The sequence below is a fragment of the Leguminivora glycinivorella genome, chromosome 16, assembly GCF_023078275.1.
Source record: "Leguminivora glycinivorella isolate SPB_JAAS2020 chromosome 16, LegGlyc_1.1, whole genome shotgun sequence".
NCBI classification, from domain to species: Eukaryota; Metazoa; Arthropoda; class Insecta; order Lepidoptera; family Tortricidae; genus Leguminivora; species Leguminivora glycinivorella.
This window is the reverse complement of record NC_062986.1, coordinates 13,206,022-13,227,683: the sequence shown is the minus strand read 5'-3', so window position 1 is coordinate 13,227,683 and position 21,662 is coordinate 13,206,022. Positions and strand designations below refer to the sequence as shown.

The following is a 21,662-nucleotide window of genomic DNA, read 5'->3' as shown; positions in this document are numbered from 1 at the left end:
TTAGATTTTAGTGAAGGGTCTTACATACATGAAATCGACATGTTTGGATTTACCTTTAACTTAATAGTATTTTATACAACTGGCGTTTAAGTGAGGTCAAAAAGACGAGTATTTTTTTTCCAAAAAATACTATAATCACTTCTGTTTTATTTGATAGTAGAAAGTTTGCAGCCCTAATACTATATCTATCTATCTATGTGGCAACCGTAAATTTTGAAGACTTAATAGCAAGAACATCACGTAATTGTACCAATGTGATTATTGGTTCTAGTAAGTAGCATACAATGAATGTCATTTTCCGGGACGTTCTCGTTATTGAGTAACGTACGGTAGACTATATCCTCGCGAAGATCTCATTGAAATTTTAATAGAGCTATAATTATAAGTAACTAGCTTCTGCCCGCGGCTTCGCTCGCGTTAAATCTAAAAATTTGGCATGCTCCATACAAAATTCCACCCCCCCCCCCCCCCCCCCCATTTTAGGGAAGCGGGGTATTAGAAAGAGACAAAAGGTAGTCTATGTCAGTTTCCATGCCTTCAACTATCTCCACTTAAAAAATTCGGCGCTCCGTTTTGCCGTGAAAGACAGACAAACAAACATACACACACACACTTTCCCATTTATAATATTATTTATTTATTTAGACTTTATTGCACGACATAAAATTGTACTAATGGCGGACTTAATGCCTTAATGCTTTAATATTAGTATGGATTCATTTTGTATTTATTAGTTTAGTGTTTACTATGCATTTGACGACCCGTCTGGCTGGCCTAGTGTCCACAAACATAACCTATATCCCCTTCGGTTGTCGAATTCAATCTCGATAGTGTAGCAATGCAATCAGTCAGGCGCCGGCGGTGAGCGACAGCTCAGGCACGGGGATAACCGGCCGTGTGACGTTGGTTGCTGCTAGGACATTACATACATGACGATTAAAACACTTCACCACGGTTTTATTACGGTTATTATGGTATTTTTGCATTTATTAAGTGTTCACATTGTATTTGATGACAGATACATAAAGTGTAGCAATAAGCAATCAGTGAAGCGCAGGCGGTGACCGAGATTCAAGAGTAGCAAATGTTATTAACGGAGCAAAGACACTAAAGGCCACTTGCACCAACCAACATTTTATATGGAATTTTACCACTAACCCTGGGTTAAGTGATTGGTGCAAGTGGACCTAAGCTAGTTAGTCATCATTATAGCGTGAGCTCGAACAGAATAAAAAAACCGGCCAAGAGCGTGTCGGGCCGTCGGGCCACGCTCAGCGTAGTTTCCCTACCAGTATTTTTACAAATTTACATAAATATACTTACATATACTATACATATATACATATTATATACCTACCCTATAACTATTACGACGCTTGATTAAGAGACTTTTCTAAAAGATGTCTGCGCAACTTGATCTTGAACAGAGACTTGGTCTGAGTTTGCCTTATCTCAAGAGGGAGATTATTCCAAAGATGAATTGAATGTAATGTGAAAGAGTTGTACATGGATCCGGTGCGATAGAGAGGGACTGACAATATGAGTTTCCGAGAAGATCGAAGCTCCCGGCCCGGCTGTGCAGTAACAAAGTGAAATTTAGACCGCAGGTACTCCGGTGTTGCTGGGTCATTTAATATACTGTACAGCATACATAGTACTCTGAGGCATCTGCGATCACGTACACGAAACCAGTTAAGTTTCCGCCGATAAATGGAGACATGGTCATACTTGCGGAGGCCGAAGATAAGTCTTATGCAGTTATTTAAAAGTCTATCTAACCTGTCTAATAATCCTTGTGAAAGATTGGTAAGGCATACATCGCTATAATCTATGACTGGTAGCACAAGAGCCTGTACGAGTAGAGTTTTAGTACTGGTCGGCAAGAAATGCTTAAATCTGTACAATGACCTTAGGGTATTTGTAACTCTGCGACATATGTCAGAAACTTGTGGCTCCCACGACAGGCCCCGATCGATGATCAACCCCAGGTTTCTCACTTGTGACGACAGCGGTATTACGGTACCCTCAAACAGAATGTGTCTTACATATGTAAGGTCGGAGAGTAAAATTGACCGCGGAGTCCCGAGAACGATAGCTTGACACTTAGACGGGTTGACATCGATTCCAAAATCTTTCGACCAGGAAGAAATGCTACAAAGGTCGTTATTTAGCCGCGTTATAGCCTCATCTATATTGTCGATCCCCACTTGAGTGTACAATTGCAAGTCGTCGGCGTACAAGTGATATGAACAATTAATAAAGGGCGTGATTAAATTAACAAAGACAGAAAACAGCAGAGAGTGACAAGAGACGCTTCTATGCCCAGCCGCACATCTTCAATAACCTTGAGTAAAGCGGTAGTCATACTATGCCCGGAACGAAAGCCTGACTGGAATGGTGAGAGAATGTGGCTATTGGAGATATGAGTGGACATTTGCTTGTGCACTACGGCTTCTAAAACCTTGGACAAAAACGGGAGAATTGAAATTGGGCGAAATTCTTTGAGTAACGATGGGTTAGCTACTTTCGGGAGAGGTATTACATGAGCGCTACGCCACAGAGATGGAAATACACCTGTATGCATGGAAAGATTGACGACGTGCGTTAAAGGTACAATGCAATCAAGGATATGCAAGACCATAACTCTACTTAGCTCGTCCTGTCCTATTGCATTCGACTTAATGGAATTAATTATTTTACGAATTTCGTTATCAGAGGCCGGCGTGAAAGTAAAGGTAGAACGAGAAGAAGAGGGTAAGCCGCGAAGGTACGAGATACTTTTGGACGTAGTTGCGGGATCTAGCGAAAAGGATTTTGAGAAATGCGTATTTAAATCGTTCAGAGAAAAAGCGGATGAAGTGTTTGAATAAAATGAAGATTTACCTACGCCAATAGTTTTGATAAATTTCCAGTTGTCAGCTGTTGAACGAGAAACAATATTTTGATGAATGTATTTACACTTAGCATCCCTAATATTTTTTTTCAAAAACTGCTCAACCTATCAAGTTCAAAATAATTTTCCTAGAAAGTATTTATAAACTTCTACTTTGTGATTTTTTTCATATTTTTTAAACTTATGGTTCAAAAGTTAGAGGGGGAGGCGACACATTTTTTTTTAACTTTAGGAGCGATTATTTTCGAAAATATGACCATTATCAAAAATTATTTAAGTAAACCCCTATTCATTTTTAAACACTTATCCAACAATATGTTACATGTAAGAGTTGAAATGAAAAAAGAAATCACTCCCCACTTTACGTAGGGGGGTACCCCAATAAAACATTTTTTTCCACACACTTTGTAGGCGCGATTGATATAATATATGCATTAATACCAAATTTCAGATTTCTAGTGCTAACCGTTACGCCGTGGCTTGCGTGGGCGACGGTCGCGCGACGGCGATGCTACGCATACGAAATCAAACCTTATCGATATGGAAGTATGAGACGCGACGGCGACGGTCGCGCGACTGTCGCCCACGCAAGACGCGGCGTTACTGAAATTAGTGAAATTATCCGCGGACGGACGGACGGACAGACATGGCGAAACTATAAGGGTTCCTAGTTGACTACGGAAGCCTAATTATAATGTTGCCTACGGCTACCGAGATTTATTACGCAATGTATGCCGCACAAAATTAATTTATTAACATCTTTATTTATTTTACAATTCAATAATTATTCAGCGGTAGTAAAATAAATTAACTTTCGAAACGACTCTTAGTTTCAGTCGAAGACCCACCCAATAAATGGGGTTAAGAATTGGTGAAGTTTGGCGATCGATATCCAATTGATGGTAACTTTGTACTTCAGCCTAATCGGGTTTTGAGGTCGCCAGTCGAATCATCTTATCAACTTTAAATTGGCCCGTCATATACATTTTCCAAGATTTTATTCAGGGAAAATTGATGATGCACATGAAGCTCAAAACTTAATTATTAAATTTTCATAATTCGTGAAGTTTCAATAGTACCTATTAAACACGGGTTCCATCTCGTGCGAGACATTTTGTTGCTTCGCGGCGGATTTGTCCACGGAGTACCTAATCAGTACTAATTGTATTAATACCTATAATGTACCGCCGTTACGAATACCTACATAAAATTAATTTCATTTGCAATTTATTTAGGATGAAATATAAGGTTCCTATTTATAATAAATATTATTTATTAAGTATCTATTTAATTCTATCCATGACTGGGCGCAGGTCCTGCGACAGAAAGTATCTATTTAATTCTACCCATGACTGGGCGCAGTGTTCTCTATACGGACAATATCGAGGTAAACTATCATTACATTTATACACCCGGGCTTATTTTCTGTCAGAAAACTGACGAGCAATTCAGCAGAAGTTGGAAAAGAGCCAGCAAATCGGGGCCGAAGGTACGGCGCGGGCAATCGGGCGGAAAAGCTGGGCTATTGGACTCCATGCATGCGAGGTTCGTAATACCGCCGGTTTGTGCGAGCCTCGGTAGGCTTGCGATACTAGCTAGTACGTTTAGTAATAAAAATATATCACAGTTTTATGAAAATTCTGTAAAGAAAAGAATAATGACCTGTTTAAAAAATTATAAATAATGAAAATCATGCAGCGCTAATTTTAAAAGGGAGATTTTCAGGATCTTTCTCATACATCAAATTACGAACAAAAACTTGAACACAGATTTGGATGGACATATTTTATACATTAAATAGCAGCCAAACAAACATTCAACACATTAACATACTGAAACACGAGAACATAGTATAATATTTCCAGATTTAAATCAATTTAGGTAGTACCACAGAATATATAATAGTACAAGTACAGAAGGCCCACTGCTTTGATGTTCACGAAATGCCGCCTTTTAAATGCCTACAAAATTATAACAAAGAAACGAGCCGCACGTGCGCAGCGTCGGACGATAGAGTTGCCTATGGATTAAAACGAATTAATACTCAGATAAAATGTTACACTATTATATTCCAGTCTTGGGTACTTTCTAGGTATATATATAGTATTTATATTTTTTATTTAAGTCCCAACATCACAAGGCTTATTTAACTTTTCCGTGGAACTTAATCAATAGTAGATCTGTGTAAGATTCTCCTATTTTATTCATGATGTCTATTTAACTAAGCATTAGCCATTCACACGCGGACATCGCATATAAAACTTAAATAAAAAAACTCGCAACGTAAAGTAACAATAGAAAGTGCAAACGTGCGTTCCGTGAGAACGCGCGCCACCCCTGATTAGGCCGCGCACTCGCGGCCGCCAGCATGTACTTGTAGCGCGGCGATAGAATCGCGGAGTGAGCCGCCCCTGGTAGTACTGTAAGAGAGTCGGCCTACCAGTGGAGAGCATCCAAACATTTAAACAACGCTTTGAATCAATATTTTTTTATATTTTAGGAGCTAAGTAACAACCGTTCACTCTCAATCGCTGCTTCTATATGAATGCCCCTTTGAAGTGCCTGTTTTCCTTGACGTTCTTATACTGTTCCAATTTTAAATCAGGGACTGCCAGTCAGCGACCATGACTGCTGTAAAAGGTTTCATTCTGAATGCGAAACCTCTTACATATCCCTCCCCCTTATGTTAGAAGCAGCCATTGTTCACAATACTACACCCTATCCTATCCTATTCTACCCTAACTACCGGTTGGCCCTACCTAAGCCAGGCCCCCCTACACACACAAAAAAAAATCTCCTAACACCCAATAGTGACAGCCTCATTCAAGGTAGCCAACATCTAACGCTCTTTGCGTGGTTGCCTAGTCCACGGTTGAGACCGCCATAATTTGGATAGTTGGACTATAGCCAAGGTCCTCGCAAATTAGTCAGATATGGACTATGGTTAGGAAAACCAATGGCAAAAACCTAACCCCTGCCCATCGACTAAACCCTTTTATTTTGAACTTTCTGACACTCTGAAACCGAAACTAGGGGAAACTTTCAGACGTTAGCGCCTCCACCATGTAAGAGAGTCGGCCTATCAGTGGAGAGCATCCAAACATTTAAACAACGCTTTGAATCAATATTTTTTTATATTTTAGGAGCTAAGTAACAACCGTTCACTCTCAATCGCTGCTTCTATATGAATGCCCCTTTGAAGTGTCTGTTTTCCTTGACGTTCTTATACTGTTCCAATTTTAAATCAGGGACTGCCAGTCAGCGACCATGACTGCTGTAAAAGGTTTCATTCTGAATGCGAAACCTCTTACAGTACCACATTTCCAAACAGTACACGGATCGAATTGAAATCCTATTTCAGTACTACTATGTACTACGTTTACAGTTCATAATAAAAGTGTGAAGACAGCCAATATATACCGGACCTCATAGGCTATATTCATATCCTTATTGCTGACTGTACCTATAATTTCTAAATGATCGCTATTATTTTACAATAAACCATTATGTTACAGCTTACTACATCGGTAATGGCTATAAATTCGCGATGTTTTTACGAATCATTTATGTCCCATAACGGTTCAAATCAAAGGACATAATTGCCGTACAAGCCGGCGCGCATTCTCGTAAATACCATTATTTTTTACGACGCCATCCGGCTCCCACGTGTGATTCGCTCGCAAACTGGCTCTCGCCACTCTAAGGAGAACCATAGGGAAATAAGTTCAGTAAGGATAGAATGCTCACTGCATACATCAGTTTTCGTATAAAAACCATTATTATCTTTAATAACTTCATATTGACATTTTATCATCGAGTAGCGATATTATTAGTCCTGTTACTTAACGCTAGATGTCATACGAGTGATAATTGTTTAAAAAAAGTATCTCAACAATTTAATATACACACAACAATAATTTCCCGTCGTATTTTCTGGGAAACGTTCGTATCTGTCGTGCTAGTTCAGTTAACATTAATAATACTTCTTGTACCGAGACTGAAATAGCATCGTTCGTTCGTTAGAACGTTCTTGAGTTTCGGTTAAAAAAATGAAAAGCATTTTGCACCACATCAGATCTGTAGAAGGAATTGAAAATAGAGGTCCGATTATAATATTGAAAATGGTTGAGTACCTACTTACTGGACTTTTCGTTTGTCGCATCATCTATTATTGTCAAGTAACAGAAGGTACTGATGCTATAGTTACTTAACGTTAGATGTCGACTACGACTAAAGATAACAATGGATCAGTACTATTTTTAAACTGAGTGCCCTTTCTTATTTCTCTATGGAATGCCCATGGAATACGAGAATCGCAAAAGGTCAGTAACACTAAACAGAGGTCAAGTAAGACTGGTGATACTGTAGTGGACGTTAGGTGAATGGTACACAGAAAGGTGGACTGGATGTGAGAATGGTACGCCGCAACGGACTCCAATAATGCGACAATGTGATTCGAGGAAACCTCGTATTCTTAACAATGCACACGTATTTATACTTTATAGTGCGCTTTTAGAGTAGATTTTCTTGAATTTAAAAATCCAGAGCGTCGAAAGAGTATTCGGGAAGTTTAAAAAAAATACCGCTTCTCTATCCAATAAGCTTTTGGTAAATGATTTAGTCGCTGAGTAAGTAAATAAGTAACTAATACTCATCGAGCCAATTTGAACAATCCTTAGTCTCGGTTAGTACATATTAGCAAAATTAGTTTGCGTTTTTTTATCACAGTTCTCATGGCTCTTTCTACCTCAGTTTTATCAGATCGGCTCTTCATTTACATGTAATATATTCTCGTAGTATTATAGCCGTTATAGGTATCCCTTTGTATGTCAGCTCTTTTGGAAATCGTTAACTATGTCAAACATACTAATAATTCTAATAAAGGAAAAATATTTAAAATCTTGTATTTAATTAAAGATTAAAGTTACGCCCACGAACTGCGTATAACTTCTGGTGAAATGTTAGTTCACATCTGACATTTAAATATCACATACGCTCAACTTTCAGGAACAGACACAACAATTTATATTAGATCATCTCTGTATAATCTCGTTTCGGTCGCTTGACTGACTTGACGGACACTCCGAAATAAGCGTTTACCGTACCGTAACAAACTTAGGCCGGCCTTACACATTCCGAGTCAGATCAACCTCAATTCAAATGCACGAATTTTCGTACAATTTAGCCATTTTTTACACACATTCAGATTTTATCATACATTACGCCTGTATTCTCAAACGGGGTAGGCAAAGCACTTAAATAAAAGTTTTGAGTACCACTCTTGACAATTAAGGGGTTAGAAGAAAACGAAATCGTGATACAGTGACAGGTTGCCAACCCATCGCCTGCGCCCACACCACAATGGGACCTACTTATTTATTATTAAATTAAAACGGGACTTAGGGCCGGTTGCACTTAATCGTTAAATTTTATTGTATGAAAGTTCCATTCTGCTGACGATTTATATTCGTAACCGTTTATATTTAACCCGACGTTTCGCACATGACATTACGTCTGTGGTCACGGGTAGACTGGCTGGGAATTGTATCAACATCTTCTAATTGTACGAGTTTTTCGAACTACCCGCACTTGATTGTCATTGACGACCGGTCTGGCTCAGTCGGTAGTGACCTTGCATGCTAAGCCGCGGTCCTGGGTTCGAATCCCGGTAAGGGCATTTATTTGTGTGATGAGTAGTATTTGTTCCTGATTCATGGATGTTTTCTATGTATATAAGTATGTATTTATCTATTTAAGTATGTATATCGTCGCTTTAGCACTCATAGTACAAGCTTTGCTTAGTTTGGGGCTAAGTTGATCTGTGTAAGGTGTCCCCAATATTTATTTATTTATTTATTGGGACCTACTTATATCACCAGTCGCAGATACCACAGTCGACTCTTCATATTATGAATTCAGAATAAACAGCACTGTATACAATGTATCCACAAATATTCTGATTTTATCAGATTATGCATTTTTTAGATTGATCTGATTCAGACTGTGAAAAAGCCGGTTTTATACTCGCAAAAACAAGCCTCTGGTCATAAAAACTCGTTCTACTGTGGGGACCAGTGGGGACTTGGTGGGGACTTTGAAGCTTTGTCTGTTTATTTAAAAAGTTTAATTTAATTTATTGCATCTTTATTGGAACTATGGCCAGAAATGTAAAATTGAGTGGTTGAGAGCGGTTTTCAGTAGTAAAGAAGTACTTTTCGGGCCGTTTTCAGGTAAAGCACGATTGCATGGTATTGCGCTACTACCTGCAACAAGTAAAATATTTTTTTTATAGTTTACATTGTAAGTATGTTTGTTTCAAAGTTTAAGCAGAGAGGACAGACTATCTGTCCTGTCATTTGTCCACTATGTAAGTCCTAAGTCCCAACATGCAGCGGGTTAGTATGACTGGTATGACTATAAGCTTTATAAGTCCCCTTTATTAAACAATTTAATTTACATATTGAATCATACATAGTTCTTATTGTCACCTCAATTCTCCAAATCAATTGAACAGTTTAATATTAGCAGATTTCTAAATATGCTCAAAAAACTAGGAGCAACTTACCTCATTAATATCCTCTGGCCAGGCGACTACTTTGTTGAATAATTTATTATTTATAGCCTTAACAACGCCACGGACAGCTTTGCACACACTTGACTTGGAGACGCCGTGCATGTCACCCACAGCATGGTATTGGCAGCCAGTTCCGAGCCAGTGCAAGGCAACGCAGAGCTGCAACTTCGAGCTCATTGCGTGATTGGTGTTGGTCGGGGACTCCAAGGAATCTCCAATCTCGGCAAGCATGTTCTCCATTTGCGTGGAGTTCATTCTAAATCGTTCGTTGAACTCGTACGGCGTCCGAAAGTCCAAATTTGTTCGAGACCGAAACAACCTAGGTCGACGCTGTCGCGGTATCTCGTCATCTGAAGAATCACGTCATGCTCCACGGCAGCGCCACCTTAGCTTTGATGAACATAAACATATGGGAAAATATCTATATAAAGTCTATAAAATTCTAGACTAGTTAAAAAAATATCTATGTTTCTAGTTTCGTCGTGAGCTCTTATACATTGTGGCGCTGCTGTAGAGCATACTCCACAGCAGCGCCACCATAAAATATCAATTACTGCATATGGTACAGGCACGTATATGGCTTCAAATAATTCTATAACAATTCTATATCGACCTTGCTTACGAAATCCCTACTTTTATTTTTCATTTAGGAAAATACGATGCCACAAACCTTTTGTAAGAAATAATTATCGCAGCGCCTTATTGAAAATCTCGGCAAAATTGTTAGTGTGTTTGTCTTGATTTTTATTAAGGCGCTGCGATAATTATTTGTTATAAAAGATTTGTGGCATCGTATTTTCCTATATGCAAAATAAAAGTAGGGATTTTGTAAGCTAGGTCAATATAGAATTGTTATAGAATTATTTGAAGCCATATACGTGCCTGTACCATATGCAGTAATTGATATTTTATGGTGGCGCTGCTGTGGAGTATGCTCTACAGCAGCGCCACAATGTATAAGAGCTCACGACGAAACTAGAAACATAGATATTTTTTTAACTAGTCTAGAATTTTATAGACTTTATATAGATATTTTCCCATATGTTTATGTTCAACAAAGCTAAGGTGGCGCTGCCGTGGAGCATGACGTGAAGAATCGGATGAAGAATCTCTCAAGAGACGGATCATTTTATTAACACTGTTGAATGAAATAACCGAGAAAACTGAACTACTTAGATGCCGTTACAGGACTCAAGACCCCTGTAAGTTTTTGTTACAAGTGTACCAACCTACACTTGTAATTTACAATATTTTTATAAAACGCCTGTTCGATTATGAGTTTAAAACTATTAAACTCCCATATTTTTGTCTTTGGTTAAGCTACAGGCACTTGTTCCTGTAACCTGTAAAATTGTAAGACAGTACTTTTATAAAACGCAAATTGTAAAAAACGGGGCAAGTGTTGCCAGAAAACGCCTGTAAACTTGTAACTTGTAAGTTTATAAAACGGGGCCCTGCAGTCTAAAAGCGCTCTTATTAGTATTTATTTTCGGCTTACTTTTTAACATATCTTACATTTTCGAAAAGTGATTTATGAGATGCATAATGCGGCCCACTTCAACCCTCATTTGAGTGGAAATGCATAGAGTTACGCAAAATATGCAAAACTCAAATAAAATCATACCCGCCTCCGGCCGGGAGTAATATTTCACGGATTATCATAAAAGGAGGCGAACAAAGAATTTTATGATTATGGACCGACAACTTTTTCAGAGTTATTATACGCGACCGGATTGGTAGTAACATAAAAGTGGGGAGATAGTTTTACAACAGCGTTTTATGGCGGCGTTTCCGAAATAGGAAATATACGGGTTTGTTTGTGACAGACTGATCTAATCGGATTATCTGCGAATGGGTTAGGTTTCGGCGAAGCTCAAACTTTATTATTCTTTACATAGTTGAATGGTAAAATTCAAGTTTCCGCGAATTTGGTTCTGTACGATCTCTTACTACTTATTTAATAACGTTTTTGGTAACCTAATAAACAATATCTGCTTTTTTATCCTTGTTGTGTTTAATGTATGGACCCATATCGGTAGGTCCTTTCATGTAAATAAGTAAATATTATAGTAGCTACCTATACATAATTATATGCGGTGACAGACGCCAGAGCCTTATAAGGTTGGACATGTATTTCTTAATGTGATAGGAGGCAAACGAGCAGACAGGTCGCCTGATGGTAAGCGATCACTGCTGCCCGTGGACAGTGGACACCCCAACACCAGAAGGGTAGGAGGTGTGAAGTCGGCCTTTAAGAGACGTGTACGCTCTTTTCTTGAAGGTTTGTAGATCGTATCGGTCCGGAAATCCCGCAGGAGGCAACAGTTCATTCTACAGTTTAGCTGTGCGGAATTCGCTTTTTTTGTCTTTGTTGTGTTTAATGTTTGGTTTTGACCCAGTTATCGGTAGGGCTACTTTCATGCCAAATATCTTAATATATGCGGTTACTGACGCCATCAGAGCTGTAAACGGTATGATAGCAGAGTATTAATGGTTATTTGTTTTACAAGGGGGCAAAGTTCTTGTTTAACCGCACGTGCCAATATTGATACCCGAGCAAGCGAAAGACTCCAATATTGAACCACGAGCGTAGAGCATAGAGCGTTAAATTTATTTAACGTTTATGATTCAAAATCATCATTTATACATGAATTCCAACACCCAGCTTTAGACATCAAATTAAAATATTCTATGAAATACATTGTTGCCAACCTTAGAATGTCAGATAAAGCCTGGCATTCGCAGAGTCGAGTCTCGTTCGTTTTCTGCTGCGTTCATTGGCGACGCGTCGAATCGCATTCAAATGTATGAGAACTCGATTCAACGCGGCTCGATTCGTCTTCGTGGCCAGGATTCAGAGAACCATACCACAGACAGTTTTATTTTCATATATGCACTCAAACTGCATATTCAAAATGGTAGGCGGTCCACTAGATAATTAAGATGACTGAAAGTAGGTATTTGTTGAATTTCTAATTTTCTTTCAAAGTAAGTGCTTGGTCGTAGAAAAAGTATTATATGCAACGGTGTTTAACTGAGTAAAAAAATGCTCGTGGCGTCTTTATTAACAATTTTCGGCTTCGCCTCAAATTGTTATCCACGCCACTCACCTTTTTTGACCTCTTTTAACCACCAGTTGCATAAAATACTATTAAATACCTACTGATTTACAAGTAAATACACTGTCTTGTTTTTCTTTCATTTGTTTTGTGGTAGAGTACCATTTACCTATTGTTCTTTTAAATATACAATTCCACACTATCGAACTCAAATAATGTCTACTGCATAAGTGACGTAAGAAGTGCGTACTAACCTCATCATAAATGAAGTTGTCGATCTCCTCCAGCGGGCGTCCGTACAGCTTGGGCGGGAAGGGTTCGTACTTGCGCGGCAGCCGCGCACCGTCCTCCACGCTGAGGCGCCTGCGCGGCATGAAGCCGAACTCGCGCACGAGCTGTGCGCCGCGCGAGCCCGCGCGCCGCGCCGACTCGCGCGTGAACGGCGTCACGGCGGCGCGCGGCTCCTCGCGACCGCCTGCTGGAACAACACGTACACCTCAGTAGGGGTAGGCAGACCAAGGCTCGGAACCGGTTTATTTTTACCGGTTAAAACCGGTTTATTTCGATTTTACTCCGAACTTTGTAAAGAATGAGAACTTTATTTTAACCGAAATAAACCAGTTTATTCGACGAGCGGCGAGACGCACCGGCGCCGCATAAATACCTACGTTCACGCAGCGACTTTTTTGTTTGGTCAGAACAGTATTACCTATCCATGCTGCGGAATAAACCGGTTTATTTTGTACCGGTTAATCGAACGAAACCTTTATGAAAGCGTTCCCCTAAAAACCGGTTTAAAAATAGCGGTTTTTCGAGCGAAAACGAAATTTAAAGGTTTTGTCGAAAGTACATGATAACGGTTTGAAAATTTAACCGGTATCCGAGCCCTGAGGCTGACTTTTACCTATTTGTTTGTCACCGTCATGTTCTAATTACGAGTACCTATACGACTCTGCACACTTGGTGTTTGCCACAAGCTAAACATCACCACAGCAGTTCTCAAAAAGTTTGTACAAAAATTAAGGAAAATTTAAAATTGTTTTTTTTTTATTCCTATTTTGTTACCAAGATTTTTTTGATGAATTGAGATTTTAGTAAGTTTTATTTCGTCATTAAGATTCTCTAGTATCAACATTTTCTTAATTACAACAATTATCCTGTATATATCTTACGAAAGTCGACTTATATTACTAAATGTTGGTAACAAAATAGGGTCAATTAAAATTTGCTGACGGGGCTATGTACAAACTTTTTGAGAACTGCTGACCGAACACAAACAATCACCATATTTATTTAAAAATATTTTAAGCGGGTTACTCACGTATTAAGTCGATATAGCGTTCGACATGTTCCGCATGTGTGTGTGTCGAACGCTATATCGACTTAATACGTGAGTAACCCGCTTAAAATATTTTTAAATATGTATGAGTCTCACGGGAGTTTTATAGTTATAATCACCATATTTGTCACGTTCTCACAAATATGACACCCAGAGAAAAAAAATCCTTAAAAATCATTTTAACAAGGATTCAGGGACGATCGCGTTGTTCATTATTTATACACATTGGCACTAAGTATCACTTTTTGTACAGTCTGGCAAGTAAGAGTTGTGATGGTTTTTTTTTTATCATAACAACACTTAGTGCGTTTTGACACTATCCGATCCGATATCGGATGTCGGAAGGATTTCAGTAGAAAGAATCCAAGATGGCGCCTGTAATGTATGGGATATAGGTCCGACATCCGATATCGGATCGGATAATGTGAAAACGCACTTACGCCGTGGCTTGCGTGGGCGACGGTCGCGCGATGGTCGCGCGACGGTGATGCGACGCATACGAAATCAAACCTTATCGATATGGAAGTATGAGACGCGACGGCGACGGTCGCGCGACGGTCGTTGTCGTCTAAAAGTGACTCAATAGTAGCCACATGCAAAACTGTTTACATAAACGGTGGGCCCCTGTTAATTTTTCTACTCTATTTTGCCAGGCTGTAATTATGTGTTATATGCAATATGCATATCAAAAATCGACGCCGACATTGTAATGCATGTGGAGAATCTTTGAGCATTGTGTAAAGTAGTAGAACTTTCCTCTACGAGGTGCATTACTCACTTCTACGCCCCGCGGTCACATCGTGCTCCACTCGTATTTATGCATTTATGCAGCGGCTCATAGCACATTTCCTTTATTCCTTCCTTTCAACGATTTACATGTTTAAAAGCACTAAAATGGTCTATGTCAGTCTAAACTTTAAACGTATCTCTAAAATGTTTGGTACATTGTGCAACAAGGGGAGGAAGTTGAATATTACTAACGAGAGTAAGTCAAATCACGACGGCTTGCCTTGAGTTAGTAATATTCATACTCCCCGAGTTACACAATGTTTTTCATCACACTCGCAATGTAAAAAATATGTAAATAGATGTAAAAAAATTAAGTACGGTACAAGAAATTTCATTATTCCCTTGGGAGAACGATTTTTCTATAACTCACGCTCCGCCTGCGTGCAACAGCACATTTAAAGTGCGGGTGTAATGAAAAATACTAAAAGTCACTGCACCAAACCATAGCTAATTAGCTATGTTAATGATATTTGTATTAGGTATGGGAGTTTCCATAGCTCACTGTTGATGGACTTTAATCAGCAACAAATTGTATTTAGTTGGAAGCCTAAGTAATTTAAAGTCTGTAAACATAATTATGCCCAGAACATAAATATAGTAGGTATAGTAAGCGAGTGCACTGCCAGCATTTTCAGTATGCGCAGCACAAGCGCTCACGAAACGCTCGCTATAATATAATATCTATTTCGTAGCTATCTATCTCTATCGCTCTTGCGTATTGGCGCGACAGAGCCAGACTACATTTCTGCGGCGTTTCGATGGCGTTTCGTTTCGCAGAAATGCCATTCGGCTACGGGGCTGGTCGGTACAGATGGTCGGTACTTTTTGCAAAGTGGTTAATTTTTGTCAGGTCGAATCTTAATCAGAGGGCCATTTGTAATGAAAAACGTCGCACGATACATGTGCGAAAAGGATATTCGTAACTTGTATCGATTTAAACACCCTTCGGTCGAGTTTTAATTTATCGCCACTTTTTTCTTCGCCCTTCGTAATGTTATATTACAACTCCTACTTGTCGCGATGGGCTTAAGGATAGTTGTGGTCTCAGGATGATGATGAAGCAGAATTCAGAGCAATTAGCTTACGCCCCCTGAGAATGCCATTATCACTTGAATCGTCCCTGAGCCCGACTAAAACAGACACGGTTTGCTACGTAGGCGAATAAATATCTTATACTTTTAAACGAGCAATTCTTGTATATTTATTTATTTATTTATTTATTTATTTATATATATATTTATTTACACTGACGATCTCGGAAACCGCTCTAACGATTTCGCAGAAATTTGTTATGTGGGGGTTTTTGGGGGTGAAAAATCGGTCTAACTTATCCTTAGGTCCCGGAAAACGCGAATTTTCGAGTTTTCATGCGTTTTTCTTCGCGCGCCATCTCGTGTGCAGTAGTTGTACTGTTAAGACATAATTCTTTCGGTCGATGTAAGTACTATTTATTGCAAACACTAGATGGCGACACAGGTCAAGGCTAAAACGAATAGAAAATACACTATTTGAGTTTTTGTGGCGAAATGCGCGCCATCTCGTGTGGAGTAGTTGTGTTGTTAAGGCTGAGAATTCTTTCGCTCGATGTAGGTACTATTCATTTTTGAACTAGATGGCGACACATGTCAAGGATACGAAACAGAACCGAGCGAAGCTCGGTTGCCCAGATATTTATAGCTTTATAACAGCCACTGTAGTAGGAAGTCTATAGCTTGAATATATGGTTTATATACAACAATTTATTTCCTTATCTGCTAATCGTTTACAGCATCAGTCTATAGGTAATTCCTACTAGAAACATATTTTTTGCATAGAGTAATTATGAAAACTCTCCTATACAAAATGTCTAGGTCACAAGGTCACAATACATGAAATAGACGATTTGTAATTCGCGATAGTGGAGTTTATCACAATATAATTATAAGTAGTCGCACTGTATGATCTATATTTTTTCAACCTGCAAATTAGAGTGACTGAATGTCATACATAGAAAAAAAGGAGATGATTAATTTTGTAAACAAGATAGCGTAAAGTAAACGATGACATTGAAGTTTTTTGTGTAATAAAATTAATCCGTGCTCTTTTATGTTAAGCAACGTCGGATGGATTCCTGAATAATTACTCCTTATATCAATAACATCTCAATTAATACTTTATGCCTTCTATATTAAAACTAATAAGGTTTCCAGTTTAGTACGAACTACGCGACAGTCTTCAATCTCGCAAAATACACTCAGCATATTCGTTTACCCGCATGTTACAACCGTCTGTCTCCAGATGCGAAAGCACATGATGGACACGACTGATACCTATCTTGCCTGCGAGACAGATTGCTTATCCTTTTCTATCTGTATTTATAAGAGTAGGACGGGTTTAATGTGTGAGATACTCTTGCGCCCATCATGTGCCTCAATACGACAGTCTGTCACCGTGCTATCAATCAAGCTGGATCAACGCAGATAGCTCACTCGCGTGTGATCGCGTCAGCGTTACAGCGCGTTTTTACGCGATCAATCGCGTATGGATTGACGTTCGGGGGACATTATTTTGTGATTGCTGAGTAACGGTTTTGGAGTTCGGTTGATGAGATGGTAATATGGACAGGTAGGCGATACTATGATAAGCGATGTCATGTAAATTGATGATGGATATTTTCTAGCGTTGATACTTGTTTACGTCATAAAGAGATAGACGCTGCTCTCGCTTTAAGTGTGGAGATTTTGTTTACGTACTCGTAGATATGAAGGAATAAGAAATTGGTGGTGGCCTACCGGTAAGATTAGATACCGATAAAATGTTCAATCTCGGTTCAGGTCGGGGATTCAAATCCCAGCTCATACTCGTATCAATGAGTTTTTCGGAAGTTATGTATTTATTTATTTATTTATTAAATATTATTTGATTTTTTTCAGTTGCTTTTGATAATCGCGGTGAAGGAAACCATCATGAGGAAACCGGACTCTATTGTAAGTCATTTTCTTAAAAACTGATGCCTACATCAATACCTGGGATTAGTTTCCAATCCAAGCCGACCTCACAAGCAACAGAGATGAGGAGGCAACAGAGATGAGGAGCAAGAGAAATGATGATACATAGATACGAGTATGTAAGTTTTTCTAACAGGTACATGGTGAAACTGCAGAGAATCTGTTTAGATGTACCTTTTCCCTGCGCATCGCTAGAGAAGGTGACACCCTCGAGCGGTATACGGAGCTCCTCACGCCGCGGCCGCTCGCACTCGACGTCGAGCGCATCGCGCGACTGCGAGGCGACCAACGGCGCGGCTGCCTCGGGATTGGTCGCCTCGAGCGTGCGCACAATCTCGCCGAGCAGGCGCGAGCCGTCGATCTCCTCGCCGGGCGAGTTGAGCGGCGCCGGCGGCGGGAACGAGAGCCGCCGCTCGTCCTCCTCCATGTCGGGGGCTACGTGCGATCGCCCATCGCTACGCGGCCCCGCGCGAGCTCACACGCTCGCACCGAATGACGACGCCATTTTGGATTACTGCCTGCGGACAATGAGAACACAACGTCAATGTCTTGATCATTTGTAAATAATTGAACATTATTCTACATGTGGCAACTACCTTTTTCATATTTAGATCAGTTTCCTAACGGTTACCGCTATTGTACTTGTCCATTTAAAATGACGAAATACGTTGCGCACTACCCTCGAGTTGATCCTTCGTTATCAACTGCCGTGGCGAGCGGGTATAGGTCGCAAAGTATTCGAGTAAAACCTAAGTTTGATTGAACGCCTCTGTAGCACAACAAGGCCTTAACGTTACACTTTCGAAAGAGCAGTTTTAAAATTTGTATTAGGTACCTAAGTAGGTAAGTAGAATTAATAATTAACGCCATAACTAAAACGAATAAAATCAGTGAATTCAAGTTCATTAAAATGTAGTGACATATCTCAGTAGGTAATAGATATTAATTATACCGTGTAATTAATACCAATTTATCTATTACAAGTAGTTAAATTATACTATTTCAAATGTAAATGTGATTGCGTCAATCAATATGGCACCCAATAAATACAATAATATCCCTAGCGAATGAACCGGCCGGCAATATTATTATCATTAACGCTTTCCGATTGTCTAGGCGTGCAATGGCCCAATAATTCCTTAACAAATTTCCCTTAGGATTATTCGAAAACGTACAATATTAAAACAGTTTTACTATGTTTACGAAATGTTTCTGTATAGTGCAAGTTCACACGCAAATAACATACTTGTCAAATCGCACAGATCACTGGTCTATGTATACTGTGAAAACATGCCCTACGTTAGTGCGTTTTCACATTATCCGATCCGATATCGGATGTCGGACCGACATCCCATACATTACAGGCGCCATCTTGGATTTTTTCCATTGAAATCCTTATCCTTATGGCCTTACATCCTTCCGACATCCGATATCGGATCGGATAATGTAAAAACGGCCTTACTCTTATGAAAAACTAGGATCAGTTTTTAAAAACACCTTTAAATCACCGCACCATGTAACGTGATACATTTTGATGCCCCATATTCCGTTTCAGAATATACCCCAGTAAGAGTAACAATTAATTTCGCGGAGTGATTACACTGTATGCGTTAGACTGACAACGTTGCCAGTGCGTTGGTAATTAATTATAGGGTTTACTTGTGAGTAAGTACGGACGCGTTTGATTCACACTTCGTTATAGTCATTTGTTCCTACAAATACATTATTTGTATTAAATATTACAAACGGAAATCCTTTAGTCGCAGGGGTTATGAAAAGTCAAGTTCAATTAACTTGAGTAGTTTCATGTGCTCTGTCTACCCCTAGTGGTACTAGGCATCAATAAGCTACTAGACTCATATCGAATTTTGCACAAGAAATAATTGTTTTCTGTAGTATTTGACATAAGAAACCAATGTTTATAGATTTTGGGTATTAAAAGTATAAGATGACTTTGTAAATGAGTGTAATTTTTTTTTTAACTTTGGCCACCGAAAACGCTTTCAGCCATGTAGTGACGTCATAGAACCTAACTTAACTTTATGTCGAGTCAATCACTGACATAATGTACTTATGCCTCATACTTAAATGTCAGAAAATATCGTGTTCAATTCGATTTACGTCATGCACAGACAATCTGTAAATTAACATGGCTATAGAATGTTGTTTTTGCCTGATTAAGCGAAAGTATACTTTAAAAATGTTTTTGCGATTTTCAAGTCGTAATAAAATATGGTAATATATTTTTTCGGTTAATTGGACAGTAATTAATAATATAAGATAGACTTAAGGGTCAAGGAGCCTATACACATAATTATACAGTGTGGAAAGATTAGTCGGATTTGGAGGCAAACTTCAAACTACTTTATTTCCTTAAACTGGCTCATTTTTAAAAACCGGCCAAGAGCGTGTCGGGCCACGCTCAGTGTAGGGTTCCGTAGTTTTCCGTATTTTTCTCAAAAACTACTGAACCTATCAAGTTCAAAACAATTTTCCTAGAAAGTTTTTATAAAGATCTACTATTGTGATTTTTTTCATATTTTTTGAACATAGGGTTCAAAAGTTAGAGGGGGGGGGACGCACTTTTTTTTCCTTTAGAAGCGATTATTTCCGAAAATATTAATATTATCAAAAAACGATCTTAGCAAACCCTTCTTCATTTTTTAATACCTATCCAACAATATATCACACGTTGGGGTTGGAATGAAAAAAAATATCCGCCCCCACTTTACATGTAGGGGGGGTACCCTAATAAAACATTTTTTTCCATTTTTTATTTTTGCACTTTGTTGGCGTGATTGATATACATGTTGGTACCAAATTTCAGCTTTCTAGTGCTTACGGTTACTGAGATTATCCGCGGACGGACGGACGGACGGACGGACGGACGGACGGACGGACGGACGGACAGACAGACATGGCGAAACTATAAGGGTTCCTAGTTGACTACGGAACCCTAAAAAGAAGCAAAACTGCATTCAAAATTTCCCAAAACTCGCTTGCCTGTCCCGGGACTCGAACTCGAAAGAGACTTGTCGACAATGTTCGATGTTAAAAAAATATATTAGTTGCATCAGTATTCGTTATTTATTTCCAAAACTACTGCAAATTTCTGCAGTTAATATTGGTATTTTAATAATATGTATATGTAATCAACGTAAAATCGTAAAATTGTCACTTATCTCAGTATTAACTTTGGACACATCTCGGACACTGGCGATCAAATATATGAAAGAGGCGCGTTCCTAGCACACATTCTAAGCTCGTGTAGGTGAACGTGTAACATGCTTGTATGAGTGAGATATGACAGGTCGACTGTTCGCGTTTTTGACAGGTGGTAACTGTGAGGTAACCGAGAGGGGGTGGGCGGCACTTTCAGCGGGGAGCGGGAGTGGCCATACTGTACGATAGTACTCTTTATTATACCTACTGGCTTAGGAGGTATCGATATGTACTACTAATAGAAAGCATGTTCAGTAGCCGCCAACGTCAGTTAGGCGTTCGATTAGGCGCCATTACGGTCGCGGCCACTGACCCGGACACACTCGATATCCGGTTAACCTTATCCGGCGCGGTTATGTTTAGACCCCGTGAAACCCCGGATGGGATGCGGCTATTCTCATATTTATTTGAAAGGTATTTTTCACAATAGGAATCGACAAAATCGACACACGTGTGTGGTCCTTAGAGTTACTAAGAAATATTTATACTTATACATATGTATGTATGTACATAAATCGCGATCCCAACTATAAGATAAATAATGTTCCTATTCTCCTTCAATTTCTCAAAGGTTAACTGGAAGAGATCCCTTAAAGGGTTATAAGTTCGCCTTTGTACTAATGAGCTTTTTTTCTCGTGTGTTTATTATTTTCTGGTACAATAAAGTGTTTTACTACTACTACTAAATGACGTTTCTACAAATATGAACGTCGTTTTGAAATTGAAAACCGACTCCTTTTTATCCGGCGGTGTCTGGAGCGAATACTTGACATATCAAAACAATTATGAAGTTCCAATC

General features: G+C 39.2%; 1 protein-coding gene across 1 annotated transcript in view; it reads right to left on the bottom strand.

Moving 5' to 3' along the window:
• The window catches only part of LOC125234757 (sodium channel protein 60E-like), a 209,559-nt gene that overhangs the window by 76,728 nt on the left and 111,169 nt on the right, over positions 1 to 21,662 (bottom strand). Inside the window, exons 2-3 of the mRNA XM_048141143.1 lie at positions 17,816 to 18,159; positions 12,781 to 13,004 (exon numbers count right to left, since the gene is read on the bottom strand). Coding sequence (XP_047997100.1) covers positions 12,781 to 13,004; positions 17,816 to 18,068 — 477 coding nt within the window. The 5' untranslated portion in view covers positions 18,069 to 18,159. The remainder of the gene's footprint in view (positions 1 to 12,780; positions 13,005 to 17,815; positions 18,160 to 21,662) is intronic.